General features: G+C 53.8%; 6 protein-coding genes across 6 annotated transcripts; 4 read left to right on the forward strand and 2 right to left on the reverse strand.

Moving 5' to 3' along the window:
• The first annotated feature begins 849 nt into the window (after window positions 1-849).
• HMPREF1120_03283 (50S ribosomal protein L27) lies at window positions 850-5943 on the forward strand. Its single transcript, XM_009157344.1, has 2 exons — window positions 850-2175; window positions 2238-5943. The coding sequence occupies exons 1-2, from the start codon at window positions 1923-1925 to the stop codon at window positions 2783-2785; spliced, it is 801 nt and encodes a 266-aa protein (XP_009155592.1). The 5' UTR covers window positions 850-1922; the 3' UTR covers window positions 2786-5943.
• On the reverse strand, window positions 1127-1661 carry HMPREF1120_03284 (uncharacterized protein; the record flags this gene model as incomplete). The annotated part of the gene is made up of 2 exons (XM_009157345.1): window positions 1127-1320; window positions 1496-1661. 2 exons carry the CDS (start codon window positions 1659-1661, stop codon window positions 1127-1129), a joined length of 360 nt encoding a protein of 119 aa, XP_009155593.1.
• HMPREF1120_03285 (non-specific serine/threonine protein kinase) lies at window positions 2832-8117 on the reverse strand. The gene is made up of 2 exons (XM_009157346.1): window positions 3501-8117; window positions 2832-3421 (listed from the first exon to the last, which is right to left on the reverse strand). Exons 1-2 carry the CDS (start codon window positions 6093-6095, stop codon window positions 3320-3322), a joined length of 2697 nt encoding a protein of 898 aa, XP_009155594.1. The 5' UTR covers window positions 6096-8117; the 3' UTR covers window positions 2832-3319.
• Window positions 8118-8983: 866 nt separating this feature from the next.
• HMPREF1120_03286 (uncharacterized protein) lies at window positions 8984-10655 on the forward strand (the record flags this gene model as incomplete). Its single annotated transcript, XM_009157347.1, has 4 exons — window positions 8984-9340; window positions 9399-9888; window positions 9935-10521; window positions 10572-10655. The coding sequence occupies 4 exons, from the start codon at window positions 8984-8986 to the stop codon at window positions 10653-10655; spliced, it is 1518 nt and encodes a 505-aa protein (XP_009155595.1).
• Window positions 10656-11364: 709 nt separating this feature from the next.
• On the forward strand, window positions 11365-12407 carry HMPREF1120_03287 (uncharacterized protein; the record flags this gene model as incomplete). The annotated part of the gene is made up of 2 exons (XM_009157348.1): window positions 11365-11558; window positions 11657-12407. 2 exons carry the CDS (start codon window positions 11365-11367, stop codon window positions 12405-12407), a joined length of 945 nt encoding a protein of 314 aa, XP_009155596.1.
• A 2607-nt stretch (window positions 12408-15014) lies between these two features.
• HMPREF1120_03288 (uncharacterized protein) lies at window positions 15015-17904 on the forward strand (the record flags this gene model as incomplete). Its single annotated transcript, XM_009157349.1, has 3 exons — window positions 15015-15706; window positions 15880-16375; window positions 16435-17904. 3 exons carry the CDS (start codon window positions 15015-15017, stop codon window positions 17902-17904), a joined length of 2658 nt encoding a protein of 885 aa, XP_009155597.1.
• Between the last annotated feature and the right edge of the window lie 109 nt (window positions 17905-18013).

An 18013-nucleotide genomic window follows, 5' to 3' on the forward strand; every position in this document is an offset into this window, starting at 1 on the left:
AGAACCGGATAAATGTGTCAGCGACGCATTAGCAGACAATCTCAGACGGTACATCGGGCAACTCGCTAGAAGACGATTGGTTGACCCAGAACCCTGTCGTAGATGGGGCCTAGATGGGGCCTAGATGCAAGTTCGACCTGGCGATCTTTACTGTGAGCATTCAGTGGGTGCTTATGCCACCCTTCAGCCCTGCCATCACTTCAAGGGAGCGCAAAACATCAACTTGATGATAGTTCCGGAAGTCGCGAGTGCAAGAGACGGAGTCCCGGAGTCGATCCTGCTTCGTTGATCTTGAATTGGATGAAGGGTGCCACGGGTGCAACCAGCCTCGCTTGCCAGTACCCACAACTTGAACCGTGTCACCGTAGGGCATTGAACCATTGAACGGCTTGCCGAACTCCCCGTACTAGCAGCTAGGTAAGCCGCGGCCGAATGCTTTGATTTGATCGCGAGGTCGCCAGAGAGTGGTTTAAGTTCCTTCTGCGCACCTCCAAGATCTACCTGCTCCGGAAGGGTATCCGACACAGGGATTATAGTATGACCAGAGACATTGGCACGAAACTCTACTCGGCGGAGATGCTGTTCAAGACTGCTCTGGAAGACTGAGAGGAGCGCGCTCCGTGTTGCCATGTTGGTGGGCGCCGTTTATCTCAAGAAACACCGCAGGGGCCCCTGGCATCGCCAGTCCTCGATCGCAGAGTTGCTCGCGCTTTCCGTCCATACAGATTGTTGGCTCAGGGATTGAATAGAGTTTCGGCACGTCACATGTCCTTAGCCAACATGAGCAAGACGCAACCCCTTGACCTGGATTCCATTCATCCGGGCGGCACCAAAAAAACAAGTCTCTGCCGGCGGGTGGTTCAAAAGTGATACCATTCATATCACAAAGGGCAATCCGAGATAAAACCGGCCCCGTTTGTGTTGTGAGTCAGCATGCCAGCTTTGTTTCTGCACTGCTGTCTTCGGCGAACTAGAGCCGAATACGCTCGACTGTCTGTGATAGAGGAGCCAGCTGCTCCCACATGGTTGATCACCAAAACAGATATGTAGACACAATGATTGGAAACTGAACTCCGACCGGGATCGTCTTTCCCCGAGTCCTCGTGGGCCAAACTCAACGTGGCCGTTAGATGAGCGCTTTTCTCGCCAATTCGATTTTACGGATTGTCTCGCCGACTTTGTAGCCGCCCTTGCTGGCGCAGACAGCAATACCTTCACCTAGCTCAACCTTGTCCTCCACGTCTGGATGAGGGCAAGGGCAATGATGTGGAAAATGAACGCAAGCCAGAGTATCGGGACAAAGATAGTTCGAGCATGTCGCTGCATCGACGTCAGCATTTTCCAACGAGATCCCTCCTTCCTCCCGAACTGATTCGGGATTCCCGAACCAATTCGGGAGAGCAAGATTATCGACGACAGCTTGAGCAGCTCTCCGCTGGTGACGCTTCAGCGGCTCAAGGGTTGGGATCGGGAGAACAAAGTTTCTCAAACATACCTCCTTCCCAATTCTGGCGATACCAGCTGGAATCGCTGGGGACATTCTGCTTGTCTTGAGAAGCCTGCTGACCTTGCTGGCCTCCCTGGAAGAATTGCTCGAAGAACTGGAACTGGGCAGTGGCTAGGCCCACGAAAAGGAGAATGAGGCTCGGTATCAAATGCATCGTAGATTTACAGGCGCTTGGACAATGGTGAAGCAAAGAGAACGTAGAGCGGTGAGCGAGTTCCAGACGAGTTCGAGCCAAAGTGTTTTCTGTCTCTTGCCGTCAAGTTCTCGGCAGGGATGAAGTACTGGTGGCCTAAAGCGGTTAGCGGCGTTTGGATTTGTGTCGAACTTCGACACGGGCACCGCAGACACCTTGAATTGTCAATTGACCACGTCCTCCCAGCTGTAATCCAGTCAGCATTCAATCGCCATAGCCAACATGCTGCAGCCAAGGTTGCATAGGCCGCTTGCGCCTTTGGACGCATCGTTGACTTCGCTGCTACACTCGCTGACTCTTTGCCCGAAGCATGCGCACCCTCACCCGCCATCTTCCACCACCTTTATCCGATATGCTTCCCACGCAGCTCAGGGTCGTGCCAACGGCCCTACCGACTCGGCTGGTCGACGGTTAGGCGCTAAGAAGACCAACTCGGAATATGTAGTACCGGGAAACATTATTTTCAAGCAAAGAGGTACGGGGGATCTTGACGGGCTGTGTCGTTTGGCATAACTGACTCGTGGCGGACTTGATTAGGCACGAAATGGCATCCCGGCGAGAATGTCGGCATCGGCAAGGACCATACCATCTACGCGACAGAACATGGCTACGTTCGGTATTACCGTGATCCTTTGAAACATCCTAAGCGACGATATATCGGAGTGGCATTGGCCAAAGAAGGCCCAGGCTCACAGCTCCCAACGCCGCCGAATGCACCATCCCGGAGACGTCTAGGCATGTATGCCACACCGATCAAGGAGACACCATCGGGCAAAGATTTCCTCGAATCGCACCTCAGCTCCAACAGCTTCGTCTCATTCAAGACGGGAGCTGCGCCTGCGCCTCCTCCCCCAACCATCATGCGGGATGGGACATACCGTGAAGCAAACGTATCGATTGGCCGGGCTGCCGAGAGAAAAGGTGTGAAAGTGCGGCCCTATGATCGACGAGACCGTTGGTTGGCCTGGAGGAGACGTGCCGCCAGGGTAAAGATGGGTCTGGAAGCCAAAGCAGCCAGAGCGACCAGAAAATCCAAGGGCAAAAAGTCCAATAAAGGTGCGAAAATGGGTGCAGCCAAGCGATAAGAACCCGATTGTACGAAAACACCTCGAATTTGTATATCAGAGTTGGCAACATTGGTCTTTCCGAGGAAGTCATTATTCGGAACCGAAGTGTTCCAGACGCCGAGCATCTAACATTTGTTTTGTCTCAATGGGCGACAGTGGTTCTGCATGCACAATGGGCGACACTCGTCGTTGAATACCCGCGGGTGTCTAGCAGAATATACTGGCGGTGTTCAAAGAAGGCTGTCGCGACCAGTGTGCATACATGGGCCATGTTAATTGCCACATACCACAGTCAGCACCAGCAGCATTTGCAGGCCGTTATGGATATAGATTAACATTGGCAACCTTATTCCTAGACCGGCAAATACTGCTACGAGCGGCCGGCGGCGGCAGTCTGGCATTGGGAAGCGGGAAATCCACATTGAGCTCGACAATCGATGGACCCGTGTGCCGCTGCTATTTCATATTCTGAGCATACGGAGGGTGCGAGCGTCACAGCTACGAACGAAAGCAGTATGACTCCATTCTAGGATCTGGTCTGGAGCACGACTACTAAAGCCCATTCTCCGCCTTGAACTTATCCCACGCCTCGTTTAACGTGCTGAAGACTGCTCCGGCAATCATTCGCTGCTCGGTTGTTGCATCGATCGGAATCTGATTGAACCATAGGGATCAGTAAAGCACTCGATGTAGAGAAGAAAAATAGAATAGACCGGGGAATGATTTAACGTACCTTGTCAGGATGGACCTTGGCGATGCCCTTCATGTATTGCACCTTGACTTTTGCCGGGAGGACAAGGTCGGCCATGCTGATCTTCTTCCAGCCCGAACCCTCCCATAACACGTTTTCGAGGCTGCCCAGCAGGGCGCGCAAGTTGTCGGCTTTGCCGCCCTTCCAGGCCTGCACACGGGCGTCCACGAGCTCAGCGAGGCGGAATTTCTCGTCATCCGCCTTCTCGGCGGCAATGTTGGCGGCGCGAAGTCGTGCAACGGCTGCTGCTGGCGTCGTAGTGGTCGCGGTCGTTATTGGCACTGGGCCTCTGCGGCCTGTTGTTTGGGCGGGTTTCCTGGCATTCGTAGCTGTGCCAGCTTCCACCGCAGATCTGACTGGTTTCGCTTTTGAGGCTGCTGCTGCGGCTGCCTCTGGATTTGCGGCCTTTTCGGCGCGAATGCGGCCTTGGATGCTGGTAGCTCCACCGTGGCCTCCTTCGACAGCCTCGCGCCATACAACCGCCGCCTCAGCCCACTTCTCCATCTGCTCGAGCGCTTCGGCTTTGCGCATGAGGGCTTTGCCGTAGTATTCCCGCATTGGTTTGGGAGAGTCGCCGGTGCCAAAGTCGATCATTTCTGACTCGCCTTTCGAAGGCCCGATAACGGCAATCGCCCTGTCAGCGTTTTCAATGGCTGCCTTTGGCTCTCCAATTCTAAGGGCCGTCAGGGCACGGTTGGTCAGGAGAACAATGACAAGTGGATGCGTGTCCGGGAGGTGGGATATAGATGTCGCGTAGGATTGATGTGCGGATGAGTAGTCGCCGCGTTTGAAATGCTCGTTGCCTTTTACACGGTGGGAATGTGAGGCCTTTAGACTGAGCTCGGACACTGGGGGAATCTTCCGGGGTGGAGGTGGCGGACGCACTGTTGTCTCTACGCCTCTCGCAGGCTGTGGGTGAGGACGTGCGTGGACGTTACTTGAAGCGGCTGCCTGCTGTCTCTGCCTGTCGGGGTTTGCAGTAGTTGAACCGTTGAGAAGATCTGCTTCGGAAGATGTAACAGGCACTTGAGGCTCTAGAGGAGGCTTCCGTCGTCGGGCGGAGCTGACATAGGCCTGCGCAGCCTGTTCTTCTGCCGCCATCCTGCTCAAAGAGGACCTTGAGCTTGCCGCTGCCGGAGCTTGGTCCTGTTGCCGCATAAAGGCAGGCTGTTTCTTGACGGGCGGCTCCCGTGGAGCCGGATTTATGCTGGGAGAGTGGCCACGGGACATATTAACAGGAGAATTTACCCGCCGTTGTGGTTGTGATGCTGCTGTTGGACGCGGTGGAGGAGTTGGCCGGCTGGACTCGAGCATCAATGCTTCGTCCGTAACACTGGCCGGGATTTGAGCCTCGTTCGGAGGCCGACGTTGCCGACCGGCGGCTGGTTCATCTCCTCTTTGCGAAGGTCGAAGAGCACGCTCGGCTGGACGCTCGGCTTCTCTCATCCAACGGGGTTGACCATTTGAATCAACGTCAGCATTCAGCTCTTGCACAACCTGTTGCATTTTCTTTGTGCTTTGTTTCCAGAATGCACCAGCTGTTTTGAGGAAGTTGGTTCCAAAGTCAGCAGCCATCTGCTCGAAGTCCTTTTCTGGGCCGCGAGATAAATCATGCCGGCCGCTGGGAGGCTGATGAGGCTGATCTGGCCGTATGGATGATTGTGGTCCCGGACCATCATCCCGGCGGTAGCCATCTGAGTCTGCCCCTGACTGAACCGCACCCCTATTTCGTGATTTCTGCCGAGCCTCTGAGTGTGCATGGTTCAAGAGGTATCCCACGGCAGCCTGGACATCGGTACCAGATCCTGTTTGTTCAAGAGCAGCTCGAGCCTTGTCTGGGGGGAACCCCATGTCAACAAGCTCCGCTAACGCTTTATCTTGTGGATGGACTTCTCCTGCGGTTGTTCCGGCACTGGGCACGGCGGAGTCCTCCTTCGGTCTGGCAGGTGCCGGCTGTCCTAACAGCCCAAGCACGTCGTCGTCGTTGTCAACCGTGGTTGTGGTGGCCACTGTCTCACCCCTCCGGGGAGCAGAACTCGAAAGGCCAAATGGGTCGTCATCTTCTTCCAAAGTTTCTGCCTGTCCTGAAGGCCTCGCTGAGCCCGCGGGGGCTGTAGGAGGCTGGTTGAACGCTGCAAAGATATCATCGTCTTCACTATCATTCACGCCGTTACTTCTAGAATCTCGTGCATTCTGAGCAGCATCCGCTACGGGCGTGCCCCTGCCGCTACCCAAATTGTTCCAGAATTGATCATCACCCCCAGCAAACTGGTCCTTTATCGTCTGTGTCTTAGCCTGCTGTTCCTGTAACTTCGCCTCCGTCAACCTCCTCTGTTGCTCTAACAGAGAGAGGTTCTTGTTCGAGTTCCCTCCAAATGATACCAAATTCGCGAAACTGTCGTTTGAAGGAGTCGCGGATTTCGACCCGGGTTTGGAAGAGGACTGATTCAGCGGCGAGGCACGTCCGGAGGCTGGAGGGGTGGGTTTTAAAGTAGAAAACGCTGAATAGTTCGAAGTCGCGGGTTTCTGTGCATTGCCCGGGGTTGAAGACCAGTTCAACCCCGCTAGTTCATCCATGACGGAAACGGCAGCGATATCAGATGTAAAAGGAGTGACTGCTTTTCGTGAGTTGGATCATAACAAAACGCCGTCCGCCTATGCAAGAAATCCAGGGTGCAATAAATGGTTGGCGGAAGAAATGATGATTGTTTGACGTCGGTGCATGGAGTGACTTGCGCCCAACTCCCCTGGCCAGTGGGAGTACAGCCTGAGTGATGAATCCTACTGTACGTGGCCTGTGTTTACAGCGCACGAGGCATGCTATACCTGCCCCAGTGCAATCACTGCAGTGTCGAACAATAACTGATTGCTTCTTCAAGCATTAGCAGCCTTGTTCCACATGCACGTGAAATAAAAGGAGGTGCATCTCTCTTGAGGGGGCAAAAAACGGTCGATATGTGAGCTCTCATGCCTCTGTTCGAGCAGCTTAACTCCGGCGTTAACATTCGAGTGCTAATGCATTTCAAGCCAGCCTTGCCTGCTAAACTTGAATCTACAGACCCCTTTTAAGTACTAAAGCAAGTTCTGATAAGGACACATAAGCGCAGGCAAGCCTCTTCTAACTCTTGCATACTATCGACCACTTTCAGTGCGAGAATGTCAGAAATCATTGGCACCTGCTCCGTGCCAGCAATGCCACCCTCCTGCGGACTGCGATCCGACACTCAGGCTAGAGGAGCAACAAGAGTCCGTAAGAACTCGATTCTTGCCGATGATCCGGCGAATTCCCTGGAGTCCTGTTATTACCGGCGATGAGAGCCGGGAACAATTCATCGGCAGGAGCATGAGAGGCACACGCCTCGGTTAGGTACAACAGAGCCCATTTGGCGTCCGCAGGTTACTGTTCATGCTCGAGCATAGCATCTAATTCAGTTTCCGTACGAGCGGTCTTACGGCACAGACCGTCCTCCTCCCCTGGTCCGGCGGTCAAAGCCTGGGTTCAGACAATGACCAAGCTCGCACTCACCGTTAAGGAAAATAGGTTGTTGCTGTCGTTGGGCTTTAGGACTTCTGGGTGCTTCGCTGAGGCTTGCCTCATTCTGTCGATGGTCCGGGCCTGTGTTTTCTGCTTTCATTGTTGGCATCCTGGAGCTCCTAAAGGCCGGTCAACCGGGAACTCCTGACGTTTGGGATTCTGATTGACCTCGGAGGTCACGATTGACACGCAGTTTCTCACACGACCCAATCTTGAATTAGGTATCCAGGGGCTGGACAAGACCTGCTGACGAGACGCCAGCTCGACACACGAGCATCAGGTAGCATCGATTTTTCTGCCTCAGACAGGCCCTTACGGCCGTGCCAGATTTTTGGGTCCGAAGAAGGGATGTTGTATAGAATGGTTCACTCCCATCAGGAGTACCTTAGCCTTCCCAACCCGACGCTTGATTGACAGTCAATGCTGCAGCTTATTTGTCCTTCAAGCGAGCATTGCGGCCTGACAGTCCAGGTGACCCGGCCATTAGGAATTGTCTGGAAGAACAGCCCTTTGTTGACGAAACAGCCCTCGGTTTATTTCTTACTTTTCCCTCTCGAAGGTCAAACGTCTGAATATGGTCGGACGCATTGCGCGTAAGGGGGTTGGATCAGCTTCCGGAATGGCACGCAACGAGGAGGCCGCAAAATTCAGGCTATTAGATATGGCGTCGCAGCATCGCATCTACACCGAAAGCACCGCCCCCAGGAAGGACAGCTGAAGCCTGCATTTCCTTGCAGTTATAGGAGTAGTAGATGGTGAATATGACGTTTGGTTATTGCTTGAGGGGGAAAGAGTGCAGGCTGAGCATCGTGCCGCGGCTGTCAGTTAAGTTCAAGTTGAAGGTGGGTGGAGAGCGGGCATCTGCCAGGGGCAGATCAGGGGTAGATCATGGGTCACTCCGGGTGGGAAGCCTTGGGAAGAGTCCTTAGGATCCTTAGCCCCAGCCTGAATTTAGGTACTCGTGAATATCCTAAGCAGCATAGCGGAGCAGCCCGTATCCAGACTCGAGCTTTGCGCAATCACCATGCGGTCCCAGGCACACGCCAGAGTTGTACTTAGGGCTTTAGGCTCCATAAGAGACGACGGATAACCCCTAACAATGCCTTCCTAAGCGTCCCTAGCCTATACGATCCACGGTCTGGTAAGAGGACCCGGGGCTAGTTAGGCTGTTAGGCGTAGGGCCCGAGCCTGGAACTTCAGTACCGTCTCCATGGCTCGGTTTTGAAAGCTTCTCTGCTGTGGTCAAACCCACTTTAAGCATATACGGGGTGCGTCTTATGTCCTGGGCAGTCTAAGCGGCTGATTCCCCCTGAGCGATGCATATGCAATATGGAAGCAGTCGATCGGATAAGTAGGCGAGGCTTGGACACTGCCAGTCACTGCAGGACTGAGGTTGCAATGAATCTGTAAATCGATAGAGAAAAACGCAGGCGCCTGAGGCATTGGCGAACTCTTCCGACTCTTACGCCCGCCGAGCTGCCTCCTGCGGCAATCTCAAATGCGTCTCACTTCACTCGACCGCCACAGGCTGCTCATATTACTCGCTTTTTGACTTTCTCGCACTTTTCGGTCTTCTTCAGCAACCTCAACTTGACTCCTGGCAGAACTTCGCGTACTACTCTCGGCCCTTGACCCGGTCAGCTCGTGCTGGAGCAATCATCCCTGCTGCTGTACGACAAGATCCTCTCGGTCTATTCTGTACAGTAGTACGGCATAGATATTCACAAGCCGACTGCATCGCCCACTGACTCGAGCTCAGATCCCATCGAGAACGACAAATGGCAGGCAGTGTGACACCTCCGACCTAGCCTCCAGTTAGATTACCCCTTGCATGCCACGCCGCGGTCCGCCTATCGGCTCCCTGCAACGCACTGCCCTCGGGTAAAAGCCGCGAGAGCAACTGATAGGTCGGTAGGCCTTCTCCGCCATGATGGGCATTTTCAAGAGAAAGGAACCGCGCTCTTCGCCAGATGAATCGAAGCCCGACCTGGCACTGTTGAGCCCTGCCGCCACGGTCGAGTTCCTTTCCAATTACTCGCACAAGTCGCCAAAGCTCGTCAGCGGAAAGTCCTTCTCTCCAAACATGGCCAATTGCCTGCCTGACATTGCCATTCCTGATCCTCCTGACCCGCTTGTCAAACCAGCAGCCTACCTGCGAAGCATTCACGCCGTCCGGGAGAGGACGAGGTTAGTTTTGGAGGAGGCTAAATCGAATTCTCTGAATCATTTCGATGTGGACTTGTCCAAGTTCAAGGACACCGCCGACTATGTTATGGCTATTATCAAGGTGAGCTTGTGCAAGCCCGCCCCTGATGTACTCGCGTGCAGCCACTAATCATGCTCAGCGAGACTTTGGCGGCGACTATGCCTCCATCCCACCTCATGGTCGTTGGCAACACTTTGAGGTAGGCGGAAGACCAAGAGTGACCCAGCTTCTTCAGTCATGGCCGACTTCTGTCGATAACCAAGAGAGAACGCGGCGCCTGATCGACTTGTTTCTTGTCTCTGTCCTGTTGGATGCCGGAGCTGGCACCAAGTGGTCCTACAAATCCAAAGAATCCGGCAAGACCTATTCCCGAAGCGAAGGTTTGGCCGTGGCAAGTCTGGAGATGTTCAAAGCCGGCGCTTTCAGCAGCGATCCGTCCCAACCTCATCAAGTGGACGCTACGGGTCTGAGTAAGGTGACGGTAGAGACGCTGGCAAGAGGGCTGCAAGTTTCCGATGCCAATCCGATGTCTGGGCTTGAGGGTAGAGCTGGACTGCTTATAAGACTTGGCTCTGCGCTCAAGAACGCCGAAATATTCGGGGTCGATGGCAGGCCTGGCAACATGATCGGTAAGTGTGCTTCTTCCCCTTCTTTCACAAAGCTAAATAGTCCTAGACTACTTGATATCACATCCCACAACCCAAGCCGCCTCCGTTCCGGTTATTTTATTGCCAACTCTCTGGAGTGTACTTATGGACGGACTCTCGAGTATCTGGCCTGCCACCCGAACCAGCATTCAAGGTGTACCACTGGGAGACGCCTGGCCGTGTCAAGCTATGCCCAAGTCTCCTCCAGCCCAGCCTTGGGAGAACATTGTGCCTTTCCACAAGTTGACGCAATGGCTGTGTTATTCCCTCATGGTCCCGATGACCAAATTGCTCAACGTACACTTTGCTGGGGCTGAATTGATGACTGGCCTACCTGAATACCGCAATGGAGGTCTGTTGGTCGACACTGGTTTACTGACTCTGAAGGAAGAGGATCGACAGCAAGGCTTGAAGAATTATCACAAGATGGTTGGCGATGGTAACGCCGTCGAAGTAGTCCCCACATTTGAAGCAGGCGATGATGTTATCGTCGAGTGGCGCGCCGTTACGGTTGGGTTCTTGGACGAGCTTCTTGCCGCCGTGAACAAAGGTCTTGGACTCCAGGGTGCACAGCAGTTGACTCTTGCCCAGATGTTGGAAGCCGGCACTTGGAAGGTGAGAAGCTCTGAAACGATTTTAGGATCTCGACTAATCTTCTCGGCCAGGGTGGACGTGAGATTGCACAAATGTCACGGCCGATTACCGGAGGGCCACCTATTGGCATCATCTCGGACGGGACAGTCTTTTGAGCTGCCACAGGGCTGCGCGATAGATGGATCCGGCCCAGGCATGGCTCTCAGGCCACAACAGGATGGGAGCAGAACAGCGCTTACGAAGCTACGCATTTGACGAAAGAACGCCGCAGTTTCGGCAGAATTGAACCTTTGATATGCCACCAGCAGGCACATGTGCTTGTCTTATTAAGATCTACGACGGGCTTGAGGATCTTCGGCCTCTGGCGAGTATGTCATGGGGTGTTTGCGAATACCGGAGACAGCCCCCACAAGCTCAGTTGCTGTCGTATGCATGAATGATACATAATTCCCAGGTTCTCTTCTCGCCCAATCAGGCCCCTTAGATTGCAGCCTCGTCCAAGTTGCGTTGAGGAGACGCACCGAGACCCGTATTTTGTCATCATTACTACTCAACGGTACCGTATCTCACTTAGGACGAATCTATGGGGTATCTCGTATCTGTTGTCTTGCACATGTGATGGTATGTCTTGACAGTGCTTATATTGTACACTGTACTTCACGTCGCTTCACAGACGTTTACCTACTAGTAGGTGATTGGTGTCGTCACTGGTAGCTTGAAGAACTGCGCTTTGAGGCCTCAATACTCCTCGGCAGCCATTTCCACCTTCGCCGTCCCCCCTCAACACCCACCACTATCTCCGCGTGCAGTAGCCAGTGAAGACAACACATAACAGAGCGCGGCCTGCACAGGCTTGCAGTGAAGATGGATACACGAAAGCGTAAGAAGAAGGTGCTCCTCATGGGCAAAAGTGGTTCGGGCAAGTCGTCGATGCGGTCCATCATCTTCAGTAACTATGTGGCCAAGGACGTTCGACGATTGGGAGCCACCATCGATGTGGAACACAGCCATGCTAAGTTCATGGGCAACCTGACGCTGAACCTTTGGGACTGTGGAGGGTAAGCAATACCTCGGGGGACTGCTCTCACAATGCTCTTTCAAAGCGTTCATGTGTATGCAATTATGCTAACTACCCTCTTGTGGGTGTCGCTTGTAGACAGGATGCTTTCATGGACTCCTACCTCAATGCGCAGCGCGAAAACGTCTTTTCCGATGCCGAAGTGCTCATCTATGTGTTCGATATCGAGTCGCGGTCGGTCGACCAGGACCTGGAAACATACAGTCAAGTGATCAAGGCCTTGAAAGAATACAGTCCTAGCGCGCATGTCTTCTGTCTGATCCACAAGATGGATTTGGTACAAACGGAACACCGCGAGCGCATCTACGAAGAGCGATGTAAGCTGATTGCGGCAAGATCCGAGGGGCTAAGTCTGGAGACATTTGCAAGCAGTATCTGGGATCAAACATTGTACAAGGCGTGGGCCGGCATCGTCCACAAGATGATCCCCAACCTGGTGGTGATCGAGCGGTTCCTCCAAGCGTTTGCACAGCAGCTTTCGGCTGAAGAGATAGTGCTCTTCGAACGCTCGACCTTTCTAACCGTCACCAACGTCGTTACCGAGTATGGCGAGGACAATCCTCATCCGGATCGGCATGAACGCATCTCGAATATCTTCAAGACATACAAGCATACGGTTGCGAGAAATACAAGAACTACGGCGGCAAGTGCGGGCTTTTTGCTGTTCAAAGTCCAGACGCAGCGGTTCAACTGCTTTTTGGCCAGGTTCACAGAGAACACCTATATCTTTGTTGTTGTGCCGCCGGGCGAGGCAGCGTTCAACTGTGCCGTGTTGAACACCTTGATGGCTCGGGATGTCTTTGCCCGGAAGACTGGAGTCGAGGGCTGAGATGAAAACAATAGGACCATGACAGAAAATTCGTTGTGACAGAGGAAAACATTGGGAACAGATCGTTATGTTGGAGGTACATCTGTGGTGCTGGTCTCAGCAGTCTGGTATGCCTTAATGGCCGACTTGGCTGCTATACGGCACAAACACGACGCAAATGCGTCCATCCCGTTATCAATCGCTGCCAGCATGACTACCACCCGAATCCTTTTCAGAGGGCATCCTCCGCATCATTAACACACTCAACAACACAAAAGTACGACTACACCAAAGGGTCAAGTGCGACGGTCGTCAAATTGGTTCGGACCGCAGACAACTGGTGCGCAACCCACAAACTTCAACTGCTTCTTGAAGGAAACAAAGGCTAAAGGTTTATTCTGGGTTGGCCAACTTGCCTGTCCTTCCTCTGACAAGACGGTACCCGGCCGACATTTAGGACCACCGACTGGCCTTAAGCAGGGTTAAATGACGCCAGTACGAATGCAGCACCAGACTGACCTCGCGACAGAGAGAAAACAAAAGGACGGGATACGGCTTCCTAGAGCGTGTCCCTGACCGTGTCCCGAGTATCATTCTTCGGACGTAGTAAGAAGTTGGACCAAGATATCAAACCCAGCCAGCAAGCCTGGATCAGATGGAAAGCTCCCAGCGATATCTATTTGATGCTGCAGCAACCCGCAGTCACATTGGGAGTATCTCGAGAGGGTATCAAAAAGCCAATACTCTGGTCGCTGCTCCGGCACAAAGCAACACAACATGCTTTCAATGCCAGCCATTTGTTGGACTCGCAGCCTCTATCAGAAGTAAGATTGGCGCATCGATTGCTTTCATTTCAAATCCCCAAACATGGGCATACCCGGATTACGCTGAGATCTGGGTACCTCAAAATAAATAATGTAAAAATAAAACCCTGCATGCTTCTTCCAGTGTGGCATCATCAAAGACAATAACGACGAGAGGAAGGCTGCTCTGGTAGGTAGTATATCAATGATCCGGCTCGTTGATCTGGCTTGCACGATACTACGCCCGTGGACTGTACAACGTGCATTATTGCTGCACATGTCTTTCGAGAGTGGCAGCCCACATGCTGCTTTTTATCTGATGAAGGACTGTCAACGATAACAACATCAGCAACACTGGCACTTTATGGCAGTCGTCAAGCGTCAGATGTCAAGTGTCAAGCGCATTGCAGCGTGGGCCGGAACAGACCCGCCGGCCCCGGAGCTGCCGGAAACGGACGCAAAGTGGTGATGGCGCAGCCCGCCCCTTTGTCTTCGGTGTGATCATGATGTGAGTGGCTGGCCGGCCGGCCATTCCAATCCTTTGTCTCGAGCAGCAGTCAGCCAACGAGATCTTGTTGAACCAGTTCTCCTATGTTCTGTCATCCAAAGAATCGGACTGATGGCGCACCGTGCTCCCGCCCAATCGAGGCTAAGCCTTGGCCGACAGGCGCCGGTCGGAAAAAATGGAGTGGCCACCACCATCTCGAACTTGAACCCCCACCCGCCGCGACCTCTATCACGCTGATTTGGAGAGAAGATAATAATAATCATCCAACAAAGCTCGGGGCGGACCTGGGACGTGCCACTTTTTTCGCTAGAAGCAGTGTCTCTCACTACTCACAAACTACGTGGCTACGCCACATCTTATTCCTACAGTGGCTCTTCCTCTCCCAACGGAAAAGAAAAACTGAGAACCACCATACCTGTGGCCTCGTCAGCGAAAGGCTGCAGGGGGAGAGATAGCATTCTGCATGTGCTGACATTTTCCATCTTTCGGGTCTGAGACACCGAACTTTACCCTCCATCGTTGGATTTTTGTTCTGCAGACATCCAAAACCATGCCAGTGTTTGGTGTTTCCTATCCCGATCGGCGAACAATAAAATGACACCACCGCAACCGCTATCGAATTTTCTCTGCGGTTCCACTTTTTCATTATGTTCGGACTCGACTGTGCACATGTAACCCAGATATCAAAGCACAGTCAACAGCATATTGGAGTGGGCAACTCTTATGCAGCGCGTGATGATGCAGTGCACTGCTGTGCTCAACGGTCGGTGGGCTACGCGTGTCTGATCCCTCCATTTAGCATCTTCATTGTTGGCCCTGTGCTCACTAATATAACGTCTCCTGCTTCTTACGCCTCCACAGTGTTCGAGACATACCTAACTCCCAGATCAGACGCGTGGATGACTCCGTAACGGCTGCTGTGAGCTCATCGCGACCCGGCTTCATTTCATCCCCATTCCTCAGGAACCACCTTTCCGCCTCCTTCTCAACGACTCTAGCCCACTTCTTTCGCCTTACGCTGTAGAGACCTACTACTTTTCACTATTACCCCGTAGCCAGCTGTTTGACCCAGCGGGCTCTGGACCGTCTGCGTCCTTGCCACCAGTCTGGTCCCCTGCAAGCATCATAGTCCAACTTGCGTCCACGACTTCGAACCCGACCGGCTTTCCATGACTTCCTTTGTTGCTTTGTGCAGATAATGGCCAAAGGCGGCTCATGACCCTGTTTCGACGACACATTTGACGCCATTGACGGATCTTCGAGTGTTGAGATTGAGACCTGGTCGGTCTATATTAATATATCGCCATACATGAAATTATGACCGAGGGGCCGTCCCTGCCTGTCCCGGGGTCTCAGAGCAGCAGTAACGAATCCAGCGCCAACCCAAGCAGAGCACAGAGTGTAAGAGGCGGCAAAAGTGGAACGAGGCCCGCTCACAAAGTCAAGTTTTCTGTGGCAGCCGGAGAAGAAGAGGAGGAAGAGCGTGAAGAGACATCAGGACAAGAAGCAGGCCGGAGGCGAGACATTCCTCAGATCCGGATACCCTCGTCGGAAGATGTGGCCGACAATCTCCTAGCACCTGCAGACTGGACGGGAAGGACAAGTGCTGCTGCTGCGCATGCTCAAGACCGTGCAAGTCGGTTAGCGAACAGACTCAGCAACACCTTTCCTGGCAGAACACAGGGATCGCGACCAAGCTCGATTGCGTCGGCGTCCTCACCTCTTGTTCCCCCGCCGTCACAACAGCAGGCATACGCTTCCCCGAATTCGTCACCACCAACTAAACCGCTGCGAGACTGGCTGGTTAACATCGACGATATCCCCCTGGAGCCGCTGGATAAGGATAGGCGTCAATACACACTGCACGACGACACCACGGACGATGACGAAAGTGATGAAGAGAACCCCAAACCCTTGAAACGAAATAATGAAAATCTGGAGGAAGCCAGAAGGTTGATCAGGACCTTAACAAGCGCCCAACAGCCGACCAAATGGCAGGATTCACCAAGGCAAGTAATGTCTGCCATATACAACGCACTGGACGCCACCCGGACACCGCCCACAAGGCTGGGAAACCGGTCACGTGACCCAAAGATGATGCGGTTTTCAGCCTTGTTACCCGCTGCCTTGCCTTGCCCATTCCGTTCAAACTGGAAAAAGGAAATGCTGACCGTCTTGACAGATCAGGGACACAGACCCCGGCTGCAGATAAGCACGTGCACGACCTTGAATACGTGCCCCCACCGGATGAGTATCGACCAGGCGTGTTCGGAGCGATTCTTTCCTCAAAGCTAGCCAACCTGCAACGCGACGGCTTCGACCATCAGCCAAGATATCTTGACGAACCCGGGAAGCACCAACACCGAGATGGCGGTGTCGGTGGGCACCACCCGTACAGCCACTCGCGGACTGCCTCAGAGACGCAAGCCTCATCAGGGGCGTCGTCCGGCCGAGCGACGCCGTCCAAACGGCCCAAGTGGTACGAAAAGTCACCCGCCAGCCAGTCCACGGGGTCGATGGCAGCGCTCCTGGCGGGAGCGTCAGGTGCGGCGGGCGCCGTTGGGGCACCGAACACGTCGAACTACGTGCCGCGGCCGCCACGGCCACCGTTGCGACGGCCGAAATCGTCGAGCAGTATGATTGCAACGGCAGTGGACATGATCAAGCATCCTGCGAATGTAAGTTTCGGCCATGCTACGAACCCATCAGATTTTCCTGCTAACTTTTGTTGTTGCAGCACTTCCACCACCAGCAAAAGCACGAACGACTGCTCAAGGCGGAAGAAGAAAGGGTGGTGCACGACGTGGCGGAGATCATCGCATGCCGGAAATACCTCAAGAAACTGGCGCGGGCGCTCATGGCGGTCGGGGCCCCATCTCACCGACTGGAAGAGTACATGAAGACGTCGGCGCGGGCGCTCAGCATCGACGGCGACTTTTTGTACCTCCCCGGGGCGATGATCGTGTCGATCAACGACAAACTCACGATGAGCACGGAAGTAACGTTGGTACGGGAGTCTCAGAACGTCGACTTGGGCAAATTCAAGGACGTGTATTCGGTATACAAGTGCGTGATCCACGGCAAACTGACGGCCGAGGAGGGGACCCACGAACTCGAACATATCCGGACGGCACCGCAGCGCAACAAATTGCACTGGGTGATTCTGGCGTACGGCGTGGCCGCGGTCGCCGTGGGCCCGTTTGCGTTCTCCGCGCGGCCCATCGACTTCCCGCCGAGTTTTGTGCTCGGCTGCATTCTGGGGTTTTTGCAACTCGTCGTGGTGACGCGGTCGACGCAATTCTCGCACGTTTTCGAGGTGCTCGCGACCGTCATCATCTCGTTCGCCGCGCGCGGATTGGGATCGATCTACCACAACGGCAGTCCCGTGTTTTGTTTCTCAGCCATCGCACAATCCAGCATTGCCTTAATTCTACCGGGATATACAGTTCTATGCGCGGCGCTGGAACTCCAAAGCAAGAACCTTGTGTCCGGGAGCGTCAGGATGGTCTATGCGATTATCTATTCGCTATTTCTGGGCTTTGGCATTCTCATCGGCACCGTCATCATGGGATTGATCTACCCGGGTGCCCAGAGCGATGTGACATGCGAGATGCCATGGTGGTGGAACTCGTCGTCGACCAGCTACCAACTGATTTATGCGCGGTTTATCTGGGTTCCTATTTTCGCCGTGTGTCTTGCCGTCATCAACCAGGCCAAATGGCACCAAGTCCCCGTCATGACCCTCATTGCCTTCTGCGGCCACCAGGCAACATACTGGATTTCGACTCGTTCCGCCAACAACATCCAGGTCGCTAATGCCATTGGCGCCTTTGTTATTGGAACCATGGCGAACCTGTACAGTCGCTTTTTCCACGGTCTGGCGGCCGCCGCTATGCTGCCCGCCATCTTCGTCCAGGTCCCCTCGGGTCTTGCTGCGTCTGGATCCCTCGTTGCGGGCGTCACGTCCGCTAACCAGATTACCGGTAATTCCACGTCCAGTGGGAACAGTGTTAGTGTCATCAATAATGGCACCGCTGGCTTCTTGGATGCTCAGGACGGCGCTGGCGTTACGGTTTACTCGGGCACCATCTTCAATGTCGGCTACGGTATGGTCCAGCTGGCGATTGGGATTAGTGTCGGTTTGTATTTGAGTGCTTTGGTTGTTTATCCTATTGGCAAGCGCAGGAGTGGCATTTTTAGTTTCTAAGCTTGAACTTGTCCCGACACTGGCATGGAGGGGCTGCTCTGGGGGAACGCATGTGTGCATGGCTGGATATAAAACTCGGTTTTTTTCTTGGACCAATTCGTGCGCGGCG

This window comes from Exophiala dermatitidis (assembly GCF_000230625.1).
Source record: "Exophiala dermatitidis NIH/UT8656 unplaced genomic scaffold supercont1.3, whole genome shotgun sequence".
NCBI lineage: Eukaryota > Fungi > Ascomycota > Eurotiomycetes > Chaetothyriales > Herpotrichiellaceae > Exophiala > Exophiala dermatitidis.

Bases quoted from the DNA above. Each gene is read 5' to 3' on its own strand.
- HMPREF1120_03283 (XM_009157344.1), top strand. From the start codon at position 1,923: ATGCTGCAGCCAAGGTTGCATAGGCCGCTTGCGCCTTTGGACGCATCG. The intron at 2,176-2,237 runs GTACGGGGGATC...GGACTTGATTAG, and splicing joins CATTATTTTCAAGCAAAGAG to GCACGAAATGGCATCCCGGC.
- HMPREF1120_03285 (XM_009157346.1), bottom strand. From the start codon at position 6,095: ATGGATGAACTAGCGGGGTTGAACTGGTCTTCAACCCCGGGCAATGCA. The intron at 3,422-3,500 runs GTACGTTAAATC...TGGTTCAATCAG, and splicing joins CCAAGGTCCATCCTGACAAG to ATTCCGATCGATGCAACAAC.